General features: G+C 35.0%; 1 protein-coding gene across 1 annotated transcript in view; it reads right to left on the bottom strand.

Moving 5' to 3' along the window:
- The window catches only part of GABRA1 (gamma-aminobutyric acid type A receptor subunit alpha1), a 58,238-nt gene that overhangs the window by 15,011 nt on the left and 18,848 nt on the right, over positions 1 to 24,379 (bottom strand). Inside the window, exons 4-7 of the mRNA XM_038534838.1 lie at positions 22,643 to 22,710; positions 15,475 to 15,695; positions 13,045 to 13,127; positions 5,664 to 5,807 (exon numbers count right to left, since the gene is read on the bottom strand). Coding sequence (XP_038390766.1) covers positions 5,664 to 5,807; positions 13,045 to 13,127; positions 15,475 to 15,695; positions 22,643 to 22,710 — 516 coding nt within the window. The remainder of the gene's footprint in view (positions 1 to 5,663; positions 5,808 to 13,044; positions 13,128 to 15,474; positions 15,696 to 22,642; positions 22,711 to 24,379) is intronic.

The following is a 24,379-nucleotide window of genomic DNA, read 5'->3' on the forward strand; positions in this document are numbered from 1 at the left end:
TGCAAAGAATATGATTTTGGAGGAGCTATTATTCGACATTTTGTTTGTTATATAAACCACTTCCTCACTAACAAATTAGAGAGAGAATAAGAGGACTTCAAATCTATTGAAATCATTTTCCTAAATTAAACAAAATCTAAGAAGTTTTGGCACAAAACATTTAAGTAAGGAAAAGAAAAGACAGCAAAATCGGAATCATGTTGTAATAGATTAAAGATAAAAGAAAAACACAACAACAACAAAATCAATCTCCTATTGAATAGAAAGAGTATCTCTAGACATCAAGTGCTCATGCACTAAGCATGTCAAATTCTTTTTCTCTAATTCAACAGTCTAGAATTGTAATTCAAATATCCTTGCATATCATGTAACCCTCAGGGAAGCTTGTAAATTAGATGTGACAATATTTCTGATACATTACCATACAAAATTAAGGAGAGAGAAAGAAAAGAAGCAGGGATATAATTGTATAAAGCAGCTTCAAGGATTTGTTTAGAACTGGCTTCCATTTACTTGAAGAGTAAATACTTTGTTTAACTTTATTTGACTTCAGTTTCCTCATTTGTTCAATTAAAATGATAGTGCTTTATTTAACTATTTCCTAGGATGCTGGGAGGATAAAATGAAATGATAGATATGAAAGTTATTTTTAAAAATTGAGTCACATGGAGATTGACAGTGTGAAGACAGAAACAATAGAAGTATATTTTCTTCAGCTCTAAAAAGCAACCATTCACTTCAACAAAGTTGTAGTGAATTAGGCCTCTGTAAACCTGTCACTTTACTTTCAAGTGTGCTTCTAGGCTTTGTGTTTTCTAAGGCTATATGTTTCCTAAGTTTCTATGCTACTTTTTAAATAGGAATAAGGAATCAAAAATTATCATTGAGGGAGGAATTGGTATTTTAATATCTGCATCAAAGAGTTATGGAATAAAAAATTAAAAATATGATTAGAGTTCTAGTCCACTTAGACTCTCTAGACCCATCCCTTCATCTGAAATATGAATAGTTTGATCAGGTGACCATAGAGATCTTTTTGCCCTACTTCCAACCCCCAGTTTTTATATTTCATGGCTACAATGATTTCTCTGAAGATCATGTGCTAAGCTTCATAAATGGGAGCCTTGAGGCTCCTTGGATGAATGTTAATCACCACTCTTGTCTCTACTCAGGGAAAATGGGTGCTTTCCTCATTCATTTTGACCCTGCAGTGTCATCCTTAAATCAACTCATCCAGAGAAGACTATCTTTAAGAAAGAGGATCTTACAATTTCTCTTGGTTATTTGTCTAAGGATAAAAGTCATTCATAAAGAAGAAACATTCTTATTCAGCAAAGCTAACCTAAATTTCCTTAGATCAAATCTGTCTATTGATTTAGGTAAATATGAAGGTTTTATAGTCATCACCATGTACTTTAAAAAGGCATTACATATTATTATATTCTTATTGTTTTCTGGCCATATTATTATTATTATGCCTGATGACTAATTTAATTATTATAATTTTTGTAGAAGTCATATTTACATGCTCTTTCATCACCATTGTAATTTTTGCTGGGCACTCCTTAAAGAATTACTTAGGAAACATAATGTGGTGTAGTAGAATGAGATAGGTGGCCATTTCTGGTGTCCAGTTCCAAACTGCCTTTCCTGATACTTCAAGCAGAAATGACTTCTTCTTTATGCCATGTGGCTCCCTTGCACTAGCTCTGTTATTATTATTAATAGTAATATCTAATATTTATTACATAATTTGTACATGTTAGACACTCTGCTAATAAGCAGGTTGCATGCATGTTTCTTATTTAAATCTCACAGTGGCTCATGAAATAGATTCTTTTATCATCCCCAAATAGTACAAGAGAAAGATGAACAGAGAGATGTCTTGCCAAAGGTCAGAGAGTTAATAAGTAGTAAAACCAGCATTTAAACCTTCACAGTATAATTCCAGAGTCCACACTTTTAAATCCATGCTATACCACATTATTGCATTTCACACATGTCTATGTAGCCTGTTACTAGTTATATGGTTGAGAACACTCGGCAGCTAGATTACCCAGGTTCAAATTCTAGCTCTGCCTCTGCCTATCTGTATGATCTAGGAAAAACAGTTAAATCTCTCTGGCTTCAATTATGTTCCACCTGTAAAATGGATATAATAACATTAATACCTATATCCTGGGATTGTTGTATTATTAGAACAATGCCAAGTGTATGTTAGCTACTTATATCAATCAACTATGAGCTTATTGAAGGCAGAAATTATGTGTCCTTCATCTATCTTTCCTAGGCCCAATTGCAATGTCAAACACAGTAAGTGAGCAAATGGTTGAGAGAATTAGTGAATAAATGAATGAATAACTTCATTCTGGATTTGCCAACTGACTGGACTCATCCTTCTATGTGCCTGTAAAGGTTTTTCTCTGCCAGGTGAGTAGGTGTATTCAAACTAAATCTCTAACTTATTGTTTTCCTCCAAATCTATGGTAGACACCAGGAAGGATACTGGGGTTCTAATGTGTTTACACTGAATTTAAAAATCCAAGCATTGGATTAAATCTCATATTCCCTCCTGCTATGTCACCGAAGTGATCTAGAGGTATTTGACTTGAAGGAGATCACTGGTAGGTAGTACATATGAATGTGTGTTTACATGTGAGTTGGCTTAGGCAAGTAGGGCAACCCCTTCAAAGAGGTGATCTGAATCGCTTCTCTCCCCACAGAGAATTTTCAGGTAGAAGTAGATGGTTTTTATCTAATCATTCTTCATGTGGTGGTCTTTCCTGCTATCAGTCCTACTGTTCTGACAGAAACAAGGAGGTAAAGTACTTGATGCTTATTTACCTTAATATTTTCAGGGTTCCACATGGATATGTGAAACATGGGATTGAAGACCTTAAAAAGATCTTTGTTTCTTCCCATAGCAATCTACCAAAGTGGATTTTTGATGAGCTAAAGTAGACCCAGAGGGAGTATAGTTCAGTGTTTTATTTTGATATTGAAAATGTACACCAACCTGAGCTCCTACATCTGAGAATTTGCTCACTATTTTCCTTACCTCCCTTTCCCCCCACCAATATTCATTTATGGGAATGATAAGAGAAAGCTCTTATTTGTACAGGTAATGCTTGCTGCTTTAGCACAGAATGAGTACTTTCAACAGATCCAACTTATGAGGTCCAGACAGTTTGATGATAGTGGGTTAGGCCACTGCCTCTCATCCCGTAGCCCCATTTATGCCTGTATATCATTTATGAATAACTAGAATTTATGTAGGCTACATCCTGATGAAACCAGAGAAGTCTCCAAGTTCATCAGACTTAGCCACTCACCTTGCAGACATGGAAACTGGTCATAAAGAGGGATGCAGTGACATGCCAAGGTCACTAGCACTAGAACTAGAGTAGAGCCACTTCTTCCTCTGAGTAACCCTTGGGATTTGTATATAGTTCTAGTATTGAATGTATGCCACTGTGCTTGTGTTACTGTCGTTCTAATGGTAATGGAGAATTTCTTGAGGGAAAGATTATTTTCAATCTTCTGGACCTAAAACAGTGATTATTTGGTTCCCAACAAGTACAGATTAACAACATGAGAGGCAACCCCTGAAGCAATCCCTCCTTGATTATCCTAGGCTGGATACGTTTATTGTTTTATTCATTAATTCACAATATTTATTTAGTGCCTCTTCTGTTTCAGCTACTATAGTAAATAATAGGGATACAGAAGACAGATATGGTCTCTGGCCTCACAAAAATGTTAATCACAGCACTTAACACCCATTTTGATAAATATAGTTCATGTGTTTGTCTTCCCTTAGACTTCAGATTCCACGACAGCAAGCTCTCTGCCTTGTCTGTCATTGACTGTACAGTGCCTACCACAATATCCAGCATATAATAGCATTTATTTTTGAAAGTGAACGCTTCTCATTTTCCTATGTTTTCCCATAAAACTTGTGAGGTAGAAAATTTTTCAGATTTTCCATGTTCTGGGATATCTTTAAGACTATAGCAATAACTACTACATGCCATTTTGCATGCTTACTATATGTAATATTCTACTTAGTGTATTATATTATCTTTAGTGAAAAAGTATAAAATCTCCACTTTTTAGAAGAGACAGTTTCCAATTGTAATCAGAAAAATGACTTTCCCAAAGTCACTAGACTTCTATGTGGCAGGACCAGGACTTGATTGCACATCTTTCTCACTACAGAGCCTAAAATCTTCCCACTATTCCACATGCATTTTTAATGTGGACAAAGCTGAGGAAAAATCTTCTCCATTTTTCAAAACAAGAAACATAAATATTTGAACTTTCAGAGTAGCCATAGTTGTGATAAAATAAGCAAAAGGCAGAGCCCATTAAGCAAGGATTTTCCAATAATCAGAATAAGATATATTGACCTATTACTTGGACTTTTTAGAATTATTGGGGTTCTGACATAAAACCTGAAATCTAAGGAAGAGAATTTTCTGAAAAAAATAGCACTTCTACCCTTATTTATTACCAAATTGTATTTTTTTTAGAAATTACCAAAGTTAGTGAACTAATTTATTATTATTATTTTTTTAATTCATGAGAGACAGAGAAAGAGGCAGAGACACAGGCAGAAGGAGAAGCAGGTTCTATGCAGGGAGCCCAATGTGAGACTCAGGACTCGATCCTGGGATCCCAGGCCTACACCCTGAGCTGAAGACAGATGCCCAACTGCCGAGCCACGCAGGCATCCCTAATCTAAATTTTTTAAGACAGCTATAAAAACTGCTGACTTCTGTTAAGGCTTTAATGATTGAACATAATTAAAATTATTGAGATTGCAGAAGGGTTAAAATTCAACTTTTTATAATTTTCTAGCCCAATGATCACATTCCATTTGGTTGCAAAATGGATATTTACATAACTAAACTCTTATTTCTTGAAACAACTTCAAAAGTCTAAAATTTGGGGTCCAGCTGCTTAATAGCACTTGCTCCAGTTCTTAGTATTACATTGGTAAAACAGTTATAATACTAAGAAGAATGGCACCCCACTTTTTTCTAATGCCAAAGTGGAATGAATGGTCAGTAATGTAATGATGTTTCTGTAGGATTTAACTGTGGAAGATCCATAGCTGAGATACAAATGGATTTGTAGAAGGAATTAGTGTTTGGTATCTTATGTATAATGATCACTGCTACAAATTCACCAAGATTCACTGAATCATTGCAATAAGTCAGGCCTAGATGATATTAATAGCTAACATTTATTAAGAATTTTTTATATGTGCCAGAAACTATCATAAGTATTCTTCACGGATTTAATTTATTTCTTCCAACAACCCTGCAAGGTGACCGCAATCAACAAGTAAGGTGGAAGTGTAAGAATTTAATACATACATTCTCCTCCAAAAGTTCACATTTATAAATACTCAGCTACCCTGATCTCATAGAACTGGTACCTTATTTTGCAAACAAAGAAACAGAGGCCAAAAGACATTAAATGATGAATCCAAGGGCATAAATCTATAGAGTTTACACTAATTCCTAGCTTATCTGGTTTCAAGGTTAGTGAAATTTTCTCTCTATCTGTGTTATTGAAGAACTTACTGAATTCTCACATTGTCACAAAAACTGTTTATATTTCTTCTGACATATCTGGAATAATCAAGTGGCACTAACCTGTACTAGACTGAACAATTCCAGAGTCTACTGTTTGTCCAAGAAGATCATACTGATTTAGGCGTGACCCATCTTCTGCTACAACAACTGAGCGTGCTGGCTCTCTGGTCCACTCATAAACAACTTCTGCTCTAGTATACGCATCTGAAAGGAAAGAAAGGAAAATGGTCCATGGGTCATGCTACTGCAAGTCTCCTAATTAGCTGATGAGTCCTACCAGTTTCATATTTTCAGTTGCATGGCCAGGACAGGCAGGACCAAAAGCAGAGCCCATATCCCTTAATTTAGGAAAACTGAAACACATTTTCCTGATTTGTTCTGTCATCTGTTCACTCTTACAACAAATGGTTATTAAGCATCTACAAAAGACAAAGTACCTTGCTGAAAAAATACATAACAAACAAGTTTCCCTGATGTTGTGGAACATGCATGGCAGTAATGGGGACAGAAATAGACAAGCTAATAAACATATAATTTCAAGTAGCGTTAAATGAAACAATGCCGTACACAATAGGTGAGGGGGTAGAGAATGAAAGACATGGACGTATTTTAGGAAAAGACTCAGAGAGGGTCACTGAGGAAATGACCATTTTATGCATGACAGAAATGAGAGTAGGCTATATAAGTCTTGGGGAAGAATCTGCTGGATAGGTGAACAAATTTTTTTTTTCCTCTGGCCCTGATAAAAGCTTTATATGTTATAGGAAGAACAGGAATACTGATATGACTAAATCTGAACTACATGAGAAATGAAATAAGGTTAGAGGCAGTAGCATGGGTTCAGATTATGTTGGGTCAGGGGAAGGTCATGATAAATGTGAAAAGTAACACTGGAAATTTTACTGAGCATCCATTTTTAAAAGAAGTCTGACTTTACTTCCTTTTAAATTAATTCTCCTTTCTATGGTATTTACTATTGTGACAATATGCTGATGAGATACACCATTTAGCTCATTACACTTCTCAATCATTTTCATTTACCATGTCACTTTTCACCCAGCCATCTTTCTACATGAGAAGTGAGGTCATAATCCTGATCTGTAATTCTGAAAGGTTGGGAGAAGAGGTGTAGAGAATGAGTGAGAAGGTGAGGAAGAAGGGATTCTATAGCTTTTCTGGTTTCTAGTCACAGAATACCATTATACATGGGGTGGAATGATAGTATATACTCTCCTTTGTTTAGATGTAGAGTGATATTAAAAATAAAGAGAACAGCACATTAGTAAAAGCAGAAAGTTTCCAGGGTTATATCAGGCAGATATGATAGCAAAAGCTTCCTTTACTGTGAAAGCTTTACTCCTTGGCCAACTTCTGCATTAGGCACAGTAGATAGTGTCCAGGGTCTGCAATACTTCTAGGTGACCAAACAATGTTTTAATTTCATTTAAAATAAAAAAAAGTGAGCATAACCCAACTTGAATTCTATTCATCTTTATACCAACATAGTCATAAAATATAAAAGTTAAAAATATAAAATTAGAAACTAAAATATATATTTTAATATACATTTTTTTAAGGAATTGTTCACAAACGGAAGTTCCTAGAGCTTGTTAATATCATAATGTGTCCCTGTTTCACCCAACACTTGCCCCAACGTAACCAAACTTGAGAGTTTTGTTTAATTCTTTATCCAAGCTGAAATATTATGAGATGTGAAGTTATGGTTGCATTTTTACACCCATGTGAAGCTTCCATAAGAAAGATGAGAGCCATGCCTCTCATTCTCTGAACCAAAGCTTCTTCTTGCCTCTGGGATGAATTTTGCAGAAAAGTGTAGCCAGTCTTCTCCTGATTTTACAGTGTCTGGTCTATTCCAGCATCACTTTTGGACCAACATACAATCAGGTTATTTTTGTAATCAAATTTCTCCAGAAGTTTGAGAGAATATACTAGGAATTAACTTAGTGGTTATTACTTCTTTCATAAACATGTAAGATTGATAAATGAATGGTTTTAGAATTTGTTCTTATTGAATTTTACTTTTTAATCATGGCTGCCCTCATTGACTTTTTTTCATGGCAATAATCTTTTATGTATGTATGTATGTATGTATGTATGTATTTATAGCTTTATTAAGGTATAATTGACAAATAAAATTATAAGACATTTAAAGTGTACAACATAATTTGATACACATATATAGTGAAATAATTCCTATTATTTGTTAAGTTATGTGTCAAGTTAACACATCTCATTGACTTAAAATTTTGAATCATTTCAGCATTGCATTTGTTAAGGAGAAGAAATGCATTTATTAGCATCTAAAACATGATTTATTTTTAAAAATCCCCCAAAGAAGTGCAGAGCATAGTAGCTTGAGAAGAACCATATTGCTTACAATTTGCAGGTACCATATTCAGTAAAATATTTTTCCAATCATTATAAATTTTTCTTTTTTAATGGAAGGGTCTTGCCTAAGAAGACAGCCAAAGTTTATGGTAACATAGAATCACTGATTATTAACATGGAAGGATTTCAGAGGTCATATAATTTGTCTCATTTTACAGATGATAAACTGAACCACAGAAACGAGACATATTTAAGGGTTTAAATATTTAGATAGCTATTTAGTGGGGAAACTGAGGTAAGAGCATAGAATGATATTCATTCTACTCTACTGCTATTAATAAGGATTTTCTAGGCAAAAACTGTATATTATATTCTCAAAATCCAAGCAGGGATACTTAATGGTCAAGTATTTAGGGATGAAACCAATTCTAGACTTTGTGTCATTTTGTAACAATTAAAACACTCTTGCTATTGTATTGCACTATCATTAACAACAGTGCCTGGACTCTACCTTTTCCTGCCTCATCATGTGTTGCCAAAGGGCTGCTAATACAGTTTTAGAGGAAAAAACTTGTTACCATCCACTTTTCACTACATATAATTCAATGTCTCATACTTGTAATGTCTTAGAAACTCCATCGGGTATAAAATCTACAATAAACACGAAACTATTGTGAAAGGGGAGATTACTCATTGTTCACGTCTCTTAGTGGAAATCTCCCAAAATGCAGAGCAGATCTACATGATTAAATAGGTAAGGGGATTAAGAAGTGCACTTGTGAAGAGCACCAGGTGTTTTATGGATGACTACATTGTACACCTGAAAATCATATTACACTGTATGCTAACTAGAATTTATTTATTTATTTTAAAGAATTTATTTATTTATTTGAGACACAGCATGCATACCGTGCACACTTGAGCTAGAGAGGAGCAAAGGGAGAGGGAGAAGCAGACTCCCTGCTGAGCAGAGAGTCCAACTTGGGGCTCAATTCCAGGACCCTGAAATTATGACCTGAGCTGAAGGCACAAGCTTAATGGACTGAGCCACCCAAGTGCCCCAACTACCTAACTGGAACTTAAACAAAAACTTAAAAAAAAAGTTGGTGTTTTAAGATGTAGAAGACATATCTAAGGTATATCACAATAGGTGATATACCTTATTTCTTCATTTCAGTATCTAGAAAGTACTTTTTATGAAAACCTCCTTCATCTGAGACTATTCAGCATAAAGAAAATAAGGTTAAAAAGAGTCTTCAGGTACTTAGTCAAAATGTTGAGCTCAGATTTCAAATAAATCAGCAGATTACCAAAGAAAAAAATTAACAAGAAGACAGAAAGTTTTGGTTGGGCTTATGAAAGAATTTGTGGTGAAATAACTCTGGGAACATAGACTTGGTATCAGAAGAGTATCTGTTAATACAGACTATCACTTCACTTTTATGGGCCTTTATCTTTCCATTTGTATGAAGCAGGCGCACTAAATAATTTCTAAAGTTATTTATTACTCAAAATTCATTTAAATTTCTACTTATCACTCTCTCCTTATTTATAAGGCACTATGCTTGATAATCAGTAGGGAAACCATCACTTATCAGTCCTTACAAGGTCTAACACTCTCCTAGATCTTATTGTCAGAATATCATTTGAATCTCTTAGAATCAAAGTCTTATTTGTATTTTCTTCAAAAAGCAATTAAAAGATGTCAATTGAATCATGTATGTTGTCTTCTGGTTATCTGGCCTTATGAAGAGGGCTCTATCACCAATAAGCAAAAAGTGTGATATAACACTGACAATCAGGGTCTAATGGAAAGTAGTAAGGAAAACATCTGCTTTTCTTAGGTTAGTTCTTATCAACATATGGATGAGGTTGCCTCATAAACATTTATTACAGTGTTTTACTAAATTATTACAAAATCCTGTAGCTTCTCTCTTGTTTATTTTCTTCTGTGATATTTTGGCAAGATGTTTGCTCAAAAACTGGGTCAAAGCATTTTTAGCCCACGTTTGCCTCAGTTTCTTAATTTAAGAAGTGTGCTAATTAGGCCAGGTCAGAGAACTAACTATACAATAAATCAACCCCCACTGCTTCCTCTCAAGCCAATGGCAGGCAATGGTAATTATTCATGGTGCTCTCCCACTGAGCTCAGATGCTTACTTTTTAATATCAAGCCTCCTCTGTTTGTTTAATTCCCCACAGGTCTTAAATCCTGTTTTCTGAGGCTTCTCTGAGATTTAAACATTAAAGGGCATTTAAAACCTGATTATTGTATATTTAATAAATATTTATTGAGTGTACATTATAGTAGGCTCTGTGCTAGGAAATGCTGAACAAAATAGGTTGTGCTCTAAATGGAGTTTACCGTCTCCAGACAATAAAAAGTCAACCAACAAATAAAACTAGTAATTATTGTGTGATACATCTAAATTAAACATGTATTATAATCAAGGCACTATATGTAAATTTAGATAAGGTCATTAGGGAAGGCCTACGAGATGACATTTATGCTGAGAAGTGGAAAAGTAAAAGAAGCCAATTACAGGAAGAATGAAGGGAAGAGTGACCCAAGTAGAGAAAAGAGCATGTATAAAGGCTCTGAGGTGGAAAACAGATTTTTATTTAACTTCAGTTTTCTTATATGAGACACTATTTACTTTCTAATCATTATCCATTTCCTCCTTCCTGAAATACCTCCAATTTTCTTCAGACTGACAATGTGCCTAGTTAAGAATATTTCTTCCCAGTTTCATTTGCAGTCAGCATTGGCAATGGGACACATCTTTGATTATTAATGAGATGTGAGTAAATGCCTTCTAGGATTTTAGGGAAAGCTTTTATCTTTTTGATACAGGTGCTAGTTCCTTCTTCTTTGTCCACAATTCTTTATTTTGAAAGCAGATGCAACGGCTGGAGTTGCAGCAGCCATTTTGTGATCAGGAAGATCTAGGGGCATTTTAGAACATCATCCTTGTTAAGATGCTGACTAACCAACAATCAACCAACAATCACCATCATTCATCTTGTATAGAAAATATAAACGCTTCTTTTCAGCTAATTATACTCACTGCTTGAAAGCTATTCCTGACTAGTATGTTAGACAAGTAATTCGTTGTCCAAAACAAGGTTATAAATGAAGATAAAAGGGGGCACTATTAGTAGTTACACCAGGATAATCAGCATAAATAAGTACTGCCTCAGGCAAAGTATAACGCACAATCTTCCCAAGTATAAGATTATTTTGTGGATGAGATGAACTAATACATATAAAATATTTAATATACTGTCTCGCATATAAGTAACACATAATACATAATATTATTGTTAAAAATGGAAGTGGTAATCAGGAGAAAACATAGTAGTCCATAATATAGAATATACGTTCAATTGGGAAAAGAGTGGGGAGGAGGGAGTTATCACCAAAGGCCTGTTTGGCTGACAATTTTTGAAGTAGTTTGTCCTTGGGTTTCAGTATAGAATTAGATTTATAAATAAACTTGTCTCTCCATGACTAGTGCTGCTAGGAGCCTGAAGGCCCTTTGCTATTTTCTTTGCTTGCTATCTTCCTACACTACCACTATTTTTTTCTATGAATCATATCTTCACCAAAATAGTTACTTAGACTGTCTGTCTAGTGGGAACAGAGAGCTGGTTAGGTAGTCCAGGAGTTGACTCAGTCCTTATAAGTACCTCTTCTACAGGAAACCAGTAATACATTGCTCTCACACCCTTTATATATGCATACTAGTCAAAAGCAGAAGGGTAGAGAAAGACCAGAGCTGACTCTGCTGGCCACTCTTCTCTTGGCTCCTCTTATGTGTATCTATCTGCATATTTTCGAACAGCAGAAGCCCAGAGGGTTATCACAAAGTTTTCTAGGATACCTGCAAAAGCATTAATATGCACATGGAATTCATGGGATATCCTAACAAGTCGAGAACTTTTCTAAAGATTGTGATTAGGGTAAATTCTCATCAGGGAATATTTTTTTAGGTGTAGGCTTCATTATTAAGAAACAATTATCATCCACTGTTGCCACCTACCAATATTTCCATCTGATAAACAACCTGAAATATTCTTAAGGTCAAACAAATGTCAGCAATGATACGAAATAAGCACAATGATCTCCATTTATTGGCAGGGAGATATTATCTATGGGGTAAAAACATCTGTACTCTGCTTGTTTTTCTATGAATAAAGCTTTAACAAAAGTAGAATTTTTCCACTAATTAATTAAATCCATTCTTTCTTATTGAGGAGATAGGGAATAATCTCATTCTGAAATAACATTTTAAAATGGAATAAAAGATTATTACTTATACAAAGTATTTTTTAAAAGATTTTATTTATTTATTTGAGAGAGAAGGGAAGAGAGAGCATTGGGGGGGAAGGGCAGAGGGAATAGCAGAATCCCTCCTGAGCAGGAAGCCTGGCCCAGGCTCTATCCCAGGACCTAGAGATAAAAACCTGAGCTGAGGGACACCTAGGGGACTCACGGCTGAGCGTCTGTCTTCAGCTCAGGACATGATCCTGGAGTCTCAGGATCGAGTCTCCCATCAGGCTCCCTATATGGAGCCTGCTTCTCCCTCTGCCTGTCTCTGCCTCTCTCTCTCTGTGTCCCTCATGAATAAATAAATAAAATCTTAAAAAAAAAAAAAAAACCTAAGCTGAAGGCAGATGCTTAACACACTAAGCCATCCAGACATTCCTAGAAAGTGTTTGCAGCAAATCACTAAACTTTCTTCATGCTTTTTATCTGTCCCCCAACAGACTTTAATAATTGGAGGTTTCTTGCTTAAATACTTAGGTCTCTCAGGGATGCCTGGGTGGCTCAGTCAGTTAAGCATCCGACTATTAATTGTGCCTCAGGTCATGATCTCAGGGTCATGAGATTCAGCTCCACATAGGGCTCTGCACTCAGCACAGAATCTGCTTGTCCTTCTCTGTCTGCTCCTCCCCCTGTGCACGCTCTTTCTCTCTCATAAATAAATAAATAAATAAATAAATAAATAAATAAATAAATCTTTAAAACTATTAAATAGAGAGGTCTCTTATAAGAATAAAGAAAAATTAAAATTACAAATTTACTCACAGCTTCCAAATTTTAGTGGGCAGGCATGGGCATCCATAGGAAAGTCCTCCAAATGCATTGGACACTCAGCTCTCACCGTCAGCCTTACCAATTAAGAAGACAGAGGACATAAACAAGAGCCCTATAGATAAAATACTTGGCTGATAAACCTGACTAGGTTGTCACTAACTCTAACAAATACATTAAGAAAAGCAAGAGAGGCAGGCTCAAACTTCAGCATGATACTGAGCTGTTAATGTTAACCAAAAGATCTAAAAGGAATTATTTACAACAATGACTAGATTCTATCCATTTATTTGTTTTGATAAAATAGGTGACACCAGATTTTGTATGATGGACAAGCATGTTTAATGTTTTCCAAGACAAGCATCATTACCTAATTCACCTAGACTCAGAAAATCTTTTGAGACTATAATTAGATGTAAGCAAATACTTGGATAAAGACTTGGCAGAGAAGAAGACATGGACAGCTAGGAAGAGAGGAGAATGTCTCCTCTCCTCAGTGCAGCTCTCCCCATCCCCTTCTCTAAAACAGCACCAGACAGCATAAAACAAAAAAAAAGGAGTAGGTTAAGGAGAGTTTGTGGGTGATCCCACTATAATCCAACCATTTTGTTTTATATAGAAACCTGCTGCCTAATTGAAGCCAGGATTTTGCTGTGCTTCTTTCTAGTCCCTATCTTCATTTCTATTTACATTTGAAAAATGGTAAAGAAAATAATTCGCTGAAATACATTTGATTTTGTTTGGTGGACTTAGGAATTTATACCAAATTCATCATACAGTTTTTATAAAATATATTTATCCATATTATTAAGTAGCTGAAGAAATGGGGTAGGAATGTCTTTATAGCCAGTAAACTCATTAAGTGATTCCAATGCTGATTAAAGCAAATATGACATGTGTAAATTAATGACCAAACTTACATTTTAAAATTCAAATTTTAAGGAAAGTGATGATATATTAGCAAAGGAGGTGGTAAGTTTAGGAGATCGGCAATAACAGGCTAGTTATTGACGAAGAACACTGTGCATATCAGAAAGTATGAATTGCTAAACTTCACAGTAGATGCAAATCCTGCCCCAGAAAATTGATAGCTGAGAAGAATAAATACTGAACTTAGGCTCAAAAACAGGCGTAGGAAAGGAAAAAAAAAAATGGGCATAGGGTGTTTTACAAGGGGCAAATACTTCAGGTTTCAATTATAAATAGATTTTACCCGGATGATCTGGAAAGGTCTCACTCAACATAGACATGTTGAGTGTCTATGTTAGACATAGACACTCAACACAGAGGACATGTCTGTCCACTGATCCTCTATTTTTTTCTCTCTCTTTTTTATTTTTGCATGTGATTTGTCACTCTTTTAATTCTATTAGATGTTTACTAGTTGAGTCCAACACCTAAAGTAGCTCCTGAAGCGCTTTTTCTTTCTTTTTCATTTGGATATTTTTGTATAAAAAGGTAGAAATTCTGGCAGCTCTCTTCAAAAGCAAAGCATCCCTCTATTCCCACACTAAACAAAATCCACCGAGTCTAGGATTTTGCCTCCATTATCTTTTCATGCCAAAGGAATAATTGGACAGTCTGAATTACCAAGTACTGTCCAGATCTATAAAAACAACATTCTAACAAGTCACTTGGGTATGAAATAACTGCTTCCCTTAAGAATAAGTTCTGTACAATTTTAAATTTCTTCAAATTAGGAATATTTTAAACATTTTTTTCTTTAAAAGTATTCACAACTTTTTTTGATTTGTGTTTCCTTCATTGAACTGTAAATGAATGAAAATATCTAGCTGCTAGGTTTTCCAATAATCTCAAAATGGAAGAAGTGTTTATAAAGCAGATATATATATGTATATATATTATATTTTTTTCTTCAATTTAAGCAAAATTAAGAATATTTATATTCTCTAATAATATCTAACTAATAACATCATTATAAATTCGTATACTTCTCTAAATGTATACTTTCACATGAATCTATGGTTTTTAAGATGAACTGTTCTAATTTCGGGGGATTTTTTCCTCCTTTTTATGTAGAAACATTGTCAGATATATATCTTGAGACAGCGTCTAGAAATTTAATCTAGACCTTATTGGGATGCAGAAATATTTTAGGTTAGTAGTAGGGGGAAGAAATTCCTCATACTGAACTAGCACAGGTTGGATAGATACTTGAGATATATTACTTAATATACATTATAAATTCCCCTCCCATTTTGTCTAATCATTTTACTTAATGCTTTCATACTTCTATAATACTTCAGTCAGTTTATTTTTCATACTGGAGCAATTATTAAGGTTGAAAAACAAGGTAAACAGAAAGCCAGATATTTCACCATGCCCTATCAACTTCATAAGCACATATATATGGTGACAAAAAAGTATAAAAAGAATCACAAATGGAAACACAGTCATCCTTACCTCATGGTGTACAACAAGGTACCATCCTCTGTGATCCTCAGGAGTTTGTTTGGCATGGTCATGTTGTGTGCCACAGACTTCTTTCCATTGTGAAAGAAGGTATCCGGAGTCCAGATTTTACTTGCCATTAGGTTATTTAACCGGAGAACTGTCATGGGTCCTTTAAATTTTAATCTTTCATCCTTCCAGCTTTGACGGAAAAATACATCTATTGTATATTCCTAGGTAATTTTGGAAAATGGCAGAGAGTTCACTGAGCTGTATTTTGCAATGCAAATGGCTTACACAGACAATGCATAATTTTTGTAATTTTAAAAGCAAAATAGGAGGTAGGTGATGTTTTTAGAAGTAAACTGTGGTGGTCTGTACGTATTGGTGTCAGGTGAATCACTGGTCGGCATAATCATTTTTTAAAATATCTAAAATGTCTGAAATATTTCTTGGTCAGAAAAATTCCACAATTATCTCTTCAGATATATGAAAATAAAATCATGCTCTAATCCCTACACCTCTACTACACCAGCACTCAAAAAAATAGGATACAGTACAAATAAAAACAAAACTCATGTTAGAGGTTACCACAGATAGGAAGATGTTTAAATTACATAATGACAGCTACAAAGGTAAATCATAGCATCTTGGGGGGCCCTTCCATAGTCTGAAAACCTCACAGTCAGTTTCAAATCATCATGATTCTAATATTAGCATGACAGTCCCATCTCCTTTATGGCTAAGTAAAAAAAAAATTTTACAGATAATGTATATGGACTTTCAGTTTTCCACAACAAAGAAGATTATGAAAATAATCTGTTTCACCGTCAATTGGGATCTTTGCCAAAAAAAAAAAAATTTCAAAATATTCGAGTGTGTGTGTGTGTGTGTGTGTGTGTTTGAGTATATGTGTATATAAGACACATGAGAAATGTGTGAAGCTCATCATCATTCACAGCCAGGGAATCTATTTATTTGAATAAACACAGAATTCCTTATGGCAATACCCAGAGACAAACATCTGCTAATCTGAAAACAAGCAATGTGACTTACCAGCTCCTAAAATTGAAAAGGGTAATATCCATCTTCCTTGCAGCACTTGCTACACTGACACTAAATTTGGAACTTAATGGTTTGAAATAAAGATTCCCACATTCTCCATTAATCTTAGCATGCTCCAAACTGGAAGGAAGACTAACTTGAAAACATCATGCTACATTTTCTTAATCCCCTAAACCCTGATGCATTAGAAAGCTGTTCTTTTTTTTTTTTTTAATCTTATACATATCATCTTGAACATGCGGAATAAATAATGTCTGTGTCTAGGCATTTTGTGCATGAATTTAACTACCTGTCTTTTTCTCAGGCTTTAAGTAAGATTGGGTAAAGATTGAGGAAAAGTTTATCCTTTCTGCCACAAGTTTGGTATTACTGAGCCCTTCTGATCAAGTAACTAATAGTTATTACTGGATAGTTTACAGTGCACCAGGCATAGCACTAAATGTTGACTGAGAGAGCAACAAGGAAGTGTAACATGAGGCCAGTTTATTTTTGTGGGCAAGAGAAACTACCTTGTCTGTTGCTTAGGTTTTTCCATATCTGGAAGTGTGAGGTGAAATGGCACTGAGATACATGACGTAAGAATTTACTCACCAAGAAACAGTTTTTAAGCATCTTTTAATTTAGCAGAGGGAGAAACTGTTTAGACTTGGATGCTGTAAGGAAAACTTATGGAGTAGGATGGGCATACAATGGTTGTTTCCATGAGGAGAGAGATGGAGAGGGAGCCTATGGACTACACTGGGAAGTGATACAGACGAGCAGTGCTTGCCAGAGAAGCAAATGGATGGATTTACCCTGAGCTGTGTATGTTCTTTTCTCTGGACGACAGGCTTATGAGATAGGGATATGATAATAAGGATATTTCTATTACTCAGGAATCAGCCACATGAGCTCTATTTTCTGTCCAACTGAACTACTTTAGCTTGTCAAACAGTAGCGGGAACAGTCACTTATAAATCAAGATGCCAAGTATGCCGAACTGACCATATTCTTATGAATCCAAAAATTTTATTTTGTTCATTTGTTTGCTTGCTCTAAGATTTTTGAAAATGAAATAAATGTTAAATATTTTAAAAACCTAAAATAGATTTATTACCAAATCTGTGATACAATATATCCAAAGTCAATGATTCCAAAAATTATGTCAACACTTGCCAAACTCCTCATGTTTACGTATTTGTCATGTTTACAACCAGCTTTACTTACCTGTGCTAATGGCAGACATTGAAATCCCCAAATTCACTTATGATATTCTCCCTTCAAATATTGTACTGGCCACACAAGCATGCACACACACACTGCAAAAGTAACTGGATAAGCTTTCGTATCCATGTTCCCTTCAGCTAGAAGTGGAAATGAAAACTGAAATAAAAACACTTGATAGTGATCAGATCCTGTCTAACCAAGAGTGTAAATATTTGGTCTCCCATTTTATTAGAACAGCCCCTGCAACACTGCCATGGTAGCAGCAGGCAGCTCTCAGCATGACCTCACCCTCGGGGTCCTAGTTCACTAGACCAGATAGGCCAGAACTGCTTCTACAGAAAGCTGGAATAAGAAGGAGGATGGATAGCAGAGCTGGAGCATAATGGTTAGGGATATAAGTTCTCAACCTGCTAACTGCTAACTTTGTCTGTCTGCCAAATGTGTGACTTTAGGTCATTTTCTTATCTTTCTAAATTCCAGTTTCCAATCTATAAAGCAGGGATCATGCAGTACTGATTTCATCTGTACTGCATATCTCTCTATTGTGAGAAATGAGTTAACAATGCAAGTGAAAAGCTTGCAAGAATGTCTGAAACATAGGCAGTTCTCAGTAAACATTAGAAGTTGTCTCCCAATTTTTTTTTTTTTTATCAACACCAATTTATATCAGATTTCGATGTAGGTGGGAATGAGAAATGTGTTCTTTGGACGGTAGCAGCATAGGAAACCTCAGGAAAGTGAGGTGGTCATAACCAAGCAAAGCAAAATCAGAGGCAAAAAGAAAAGTCTCTACAGAAGACTGTCTGAATAAAGTTCAGAAGTGAAGAAACTGTTCAAGGTTCAGCGTTCCAGCCCCTACCATTCTAGTGAGAAGTTTCTCCGTGTTACCCTGTTCAATAGAGTAGGTTGCTGGAGAATGTGAGTCTTACTCTGAATACTGGGACAAAACATCCATTATGTTCCTAAGCAAATATTGTATTGAAGTGTTCCCACTTGCACCATCTATTACCATCTGTGTGTGCTTTGACTTTATACATTTTAAGCACCATGGAGAACATGGCTCTGTGACTGTGCTGCCTGGATATTTGTGTCAGAACCTAGTGCCCTGGGAATGTGCTGTTTGATTGCCAATTAATGGCTTTTAGAATAAAGTTAAAGAGTTGTCCTAATTTTGTTTTCTATTCCAGATGAAGTCAGATGCCTTGGGAGCTATGGAACCTCTAGGGACACACAGCCTGAGTTCAAGTTGCTACCTAGCTAGGTCACTTTCCTCCTCTGGAAAATGCGGAAGATAATAATGCCGAGGTAAAATGCATAGTACGAGCACTAGATGAAATATGATCTATAAACCTCTTAGCATGGTGCTTGACATATTGGAAGCATTCTTATGGTTATCTGTATTAGATATTCTATTAGTTCTCACTTTAAAAATGACAAATATTTTCTTGTCTTGAAAAACAGCTTTGTCATTGGCCTTCTAATTTTGATAGACTCCAAATCATACTGCCCTGTATGCATAATTCTCCCACAATGTGGTTTAAAGGAGTAATCTTCTCAAATGAATTGGCCAGGTGTAATTTATGCTAGCCACTTGGCATGTCCGTTGTAAACCTAGTTAATTTGGTTCTCTGACAGAACAATTCAAGCATTATTTCATTCAAGAGTTTTAGGCAATAGGGAGTATTGTTCCTTCTTCCTATCTGATATTTGATCAAAAGCCATTTATGAAAAATAATTCACAATAACAATAGGGTTAGTGGTGTATCAAAAACCCTAACATACACCTTTGGTACAAGACAAAAAAAAAAAAAATCAGTGGTTCCTTAAATGACAATCTAAACCTATAACTCAAAGGTATGCCAAATATTTTCCAGAGAAAATATGCCTTTATTTGAGTGCTGCCCTGTAACAACTCCTATTGAGCATCTACTCTTTGTGAGGCATTATGAAGGATGCCAGAGATAGAGAATATTCATTTTAAATTATGATAATAATAATAATGAGGAGGAATACCATTATCAGTGTGTGATGTCTGTAATGCTTCATCCCCTCTCGATGTTTCCATTGATGAGAAGAGAGCTTCACCAGTGCAAAACTTCTGAATGCTCTCCAACCCCTCATACTCCTCTATTTAGGGAGGGGAGGAGGGAAGAATAATTTCATTTGATGGGTAAATTTGGAAGCAGAAACCAGTCTTGCCTATCTCAGCCTCTTCCTGCTGCCCAAAAGACACAAATTCTGCTGTCTCTCCATGCTAGAAGTTTTATATGGACAGGCCCTGCCCTAACAGAGGGAGGCCTGTTGACTGGGTGGGTTAATCTGATCTGATGTTTACTCTCTGGAAACTCACTTGTCTGCAGATACAAACCACTTTCTGCAGTACCATTATTAGTAGTAATAAAAATGATATTCTTACTTTCCAAATGCCTTACTCTACTGTCTTATTTCTCAAAAGGTTTGGAACTCAAGAAAGAGGGTATTATTTATTGAGTCCCATATGACTTTCTGTTTTTAAAGACAATATCGACTCCTAAACCTATCACTAAATAAGTGGTAATTCAATACTTACTGTAAGCCAGCAATGCACTGATACTGTGAAGGATGTGAAACAAGTGTGTCTTTACATTTTTTGGCACCACTTTAGGAAAATAAGACATTTATATAAGAGAAATAAGTGTACAAGGTTGTGTTATCAATCAGGCCAAAAGCTGAGTTGTTATTTTACAATCATTAAATGTGACTAGAATGCAGAAAGGAAAACTTAATCTGTTATTGGATTAATAAAAAAAAATGTTTTCATTAAGCTTTTGGGTCTTGATTTGGGCCTTTGTGGAAATGTAGGATTTAGATGGGTGGGAAATAGAGGGAATTTTCCATGAAGATTACACAGCATGAGACAGAGGTTCGGAGGCAAAAAGTATTTATTGAGCACTATCTAGAGACACCTAATTTACATAGCTCATTTAGAATTCCTATCTTACAAGGAGAGCCTATTACAATATTATACCCGTTTTAGAGACTTTGATCCTTACATTTAAGTGATTTGCCCAAGGTCATGTTATTGGTAGTGTTGAGATGTGAATTCAGCCAGCCTGGATCCTAGACAATTTCAGCTCACCCCCAAGTGGTATGGCCTCACAGAAAGCAGTACTTAAGCAAATGACTAAAGTAAATAAATAGTATTAGGAACAAGTAAGGATGAGTGGTAACATCATCTGGGGACTGTATGGAATACACGGAGAAGAGTTTAAATTTGAACTTAAATCTGACTGGGATCTATTAAATGTTCTTAATTAGAAAAGTAGTGTGAGAGAATAATTTTGTAAGATGGAGTGTCAACATGGGAGAATCACAAGAGGTCCTCAGAGAGTGATCAGTTTAGCAAAAAATAATGTATAACACAATATTTCAAGAAAGGGTTCTACAGATCAACTGCTGTAATAAATTGCCAAAGGAATACATTCATAATTATGGCTAATTTTTATATCTATTTCTTGCATAATGATAATGGTTAACATTCATTGAATCTTCCTATATGCTAAGAACTTTTAAATGATTTTCATGTATGAATTCATTTAATACTTGTGATAACCTCATGGGTATTATCATCACTCCCATCTTACACATGAAGAAACTGAGGCAAAGAGATATTAAGGAACTTCCCCAACAATACACCCTTATGAGCTCAAAAGCTGGGATTATCAACCCAGGCAGCGTTCTGGTTCAAAAATCTGTATTCTTACCTACCACTCTCTTATGCTCTGCTGACTCTAATTTGCATAGTCGGTACATTCATAACTTGTGTTAAGATTTAAAATATCTAATCATCCTCAGCCAGTATTTCCCAGTGTTTGACTCACAGACCACTAGCTCTACAGAATGTCAATAGGTATCACATAAAAGGTTTTGCACAAATATGATTGGAAAACACTAGATTAAATGCAGTTAAACAGGTTTCCTTATTTCAGAATTTGGCAGAGCTTTTACTCTGCTGAAGTGGGTACACTTGTGAATTTCCGCACTTTGGCAATGTTGGTCCAAATTGATATTTTCTGTAATTTTTATTGTCAATCACTTGAACTATTATGATGTCAGAGGACTTTTATGTAAAGATGGTGTCAACAAAAAGACCTTTCAAAAATAATATTCAATAAATATATCTTTGAAATATTTTATAATGATGTGTCTTCATGGCTTCTATGATTTTCTGATTATATAGGAGCTTGGCTGTTATGAGTTCACAAATATTACATAATATCTTCAGAGCTCTACTCTTTTACCAATTCCAATCAGATAGAAGAGAAATTCATGTTAATTTATTGGACTAGGAAAAGAAAGAATAGGTATATATTAATTTTATTTTCATTCTTGGTAATAATTTAATGAATGTCTTTTGGAATGAAGTTGAACATTTCCCACCGGTGTGTTTTATTTTAACCATTTCTCTGTCTAGTTCTGGTCAAGTATTCATTCATCTTTTATACTCACTTCCCCTGTTTAGCCAAGAATAATTCAGAAATCATGATGCTCATGGCTATTCTATAAAAAGTGCTGGCTATCTAGAGACCTAACATCTTTGAATCAACATGGCCTCCTAAATAAAAATGTAAGGCAAATCAACTATTTGGCTTACAGAACATAAATCAAGGCAAAACAATCATTTCAGAGATGGAAAAAAAGATGATTGCAGTGGTTGATATCATAAATAGGTTTGGTCTGGAAAGCAAGTGGGTATTTTCTATTATATAAATATTAATATTGGTATATATTACATAGTATACACACAGAAAGATACAAAGATATTGCCATGCTATTTCAACTTACTCTCTAAATACTGGGTCTGTATTTTTCTTTCAAAAGTTAAAATGAGAAAACACACCAAGAAAACCAAAAATGCAGTGTCACTTACCATATCATGGTCTGAAACAGGTCCGAAACTGGTGACGAAGATGTCAGTCTTCACTTCAGTTACACGCTCTGATGAAGCAGGAAATTGGGACAGTGAATGTCTATCAACAGCCCTTATTAGATCTCACACCACATACTCACACCCAAATGGGAAATTTATTGGCTTTGATTAGCTATTTCTAAAATTGGTCCACTGTGTAGTCCTGATAATTTACTGCTTACACATGAAATTTCACAGTTAATATTTTTCAATGGAGAATGGAGCCCAAATATGTCACTTTGGGAGGCAGACTTTATGGAGAAGTCAGCTGCTGCTTAATGAATTCTTCAAGAATGAACACACTTTCCTAAATGATACCAAGCCATTTCACATTGTAATAAAAAAATGTTAGCATATGAGTGTGATTTAAGCTTAAATATTCTTACAGAGCTCACCAGATCCTCCAGGTATTTAGGATACTCTTGGGAAGTATATAGTATACTGAAACAAGCTTTATTAACTCTTTAAGGACTCAAGGGTATGTTTGGTAAATGATTGCTTTCTGGCACTAAATCATAACCGAATTATCCAAATTACTCCCTGAGAAAAATCTGACAACCTATATAAAGACTTTCAATTTTGAGGACAAGAATAAATATATTAGGGCACAGAAAGAGTTCATTTAATAGATTCCATTTCAAGTTCAATGTGATTTTATTTTATTAGTCTCTGAGGCATATATATCAACCAATGAAACATATTCCTTGTAGTTGGGTGACAACTCAACACAGACATTTTCAAGGAAATTCAGTCATCCCCCCCCCCAAAAAAAAAGAGAGAAAAATGTTGCTCTCATAAAAGGACACAATCTGCTTAGAAGTGAGAATAAAAAAGATGGCCCTGTAATTTTAAACTGTAGCTCTGAGAAATAACGGTCCAGTGTCTTAAGCAATTCATTTTATTTATTGGGACATTTATATCTCTGAGGTAGGACATTAAAAAGGTGATGTAATATATGCAATAATAAATTCTTTTGAAAATGAAGAATTTTATCTCTCGGGAATTCACTTATAAACAGTTAACACCTTCGGTATGAATTTCTCTCAAGAAGGTCATGTTATACACTATATATAATGTGTAACACAAATGTTAATAGAATTTGGTGGTAGAGATAATCCATTCAATAACCAATATACCATTTTTTGGCTTATTTTCCCTTTCTTTTCTTTTTTTCCTTCCTTCCTCCTTTTTTCTTTCTTTCTTTTTTTCTTTCTTTCTTTCAACAATTTCTTTGGCTCCAACAATTCTTAAATGAGCCCCTTGACATAATTACCTGGGATTTACTCTTTAAAAACTTCAAAATGGAGGATATAGCTTAAGACAAAGAAAATAGAGCTGTGTTTTTAAAACTCACTTCCTTCCAAAGTCAGTGTTAATATTCTACAGCAACTGTATAGCTTGAAAGGAGCCATTAGCAATGTCTCAGCTGGAGTAACAATTGGCCTCTTCTGGCGATCCCCATCCTCTCCCCTTTGGGAGTCATTTTCCCAGTACATACATTTCTCTCTCTCCCTCTCTCCTGAACTCTCTTTCCATATGTATTCTTTACTTGACTAATTCTTCTTAGTTACACAAATCTGTTATTTCTTAAGACTTAATCTAGAGTTCACATTTTATTAGAATGACGGGACTTTCAATTAAAACAATAATAAAAAGAAAATGCATGCCATCTATTTCAAAAAGCTAGAATTTCTTTTA

This window comes from Canis lupus, chromosome 4 (genome assembly GCF_011100685.1).
Source record: "Canis lupus familiaris isolate Mischka breed German Shepherd chromosome 4, alternate assembly UU_Cfam_GSD_1.0, whole genome shotgun sequence".
Lineage (NCBI taxonomy): Eukaryota > Metazoa > Chordata > Mammalia > Carnivora > Canidae > Canis > Canis lupus.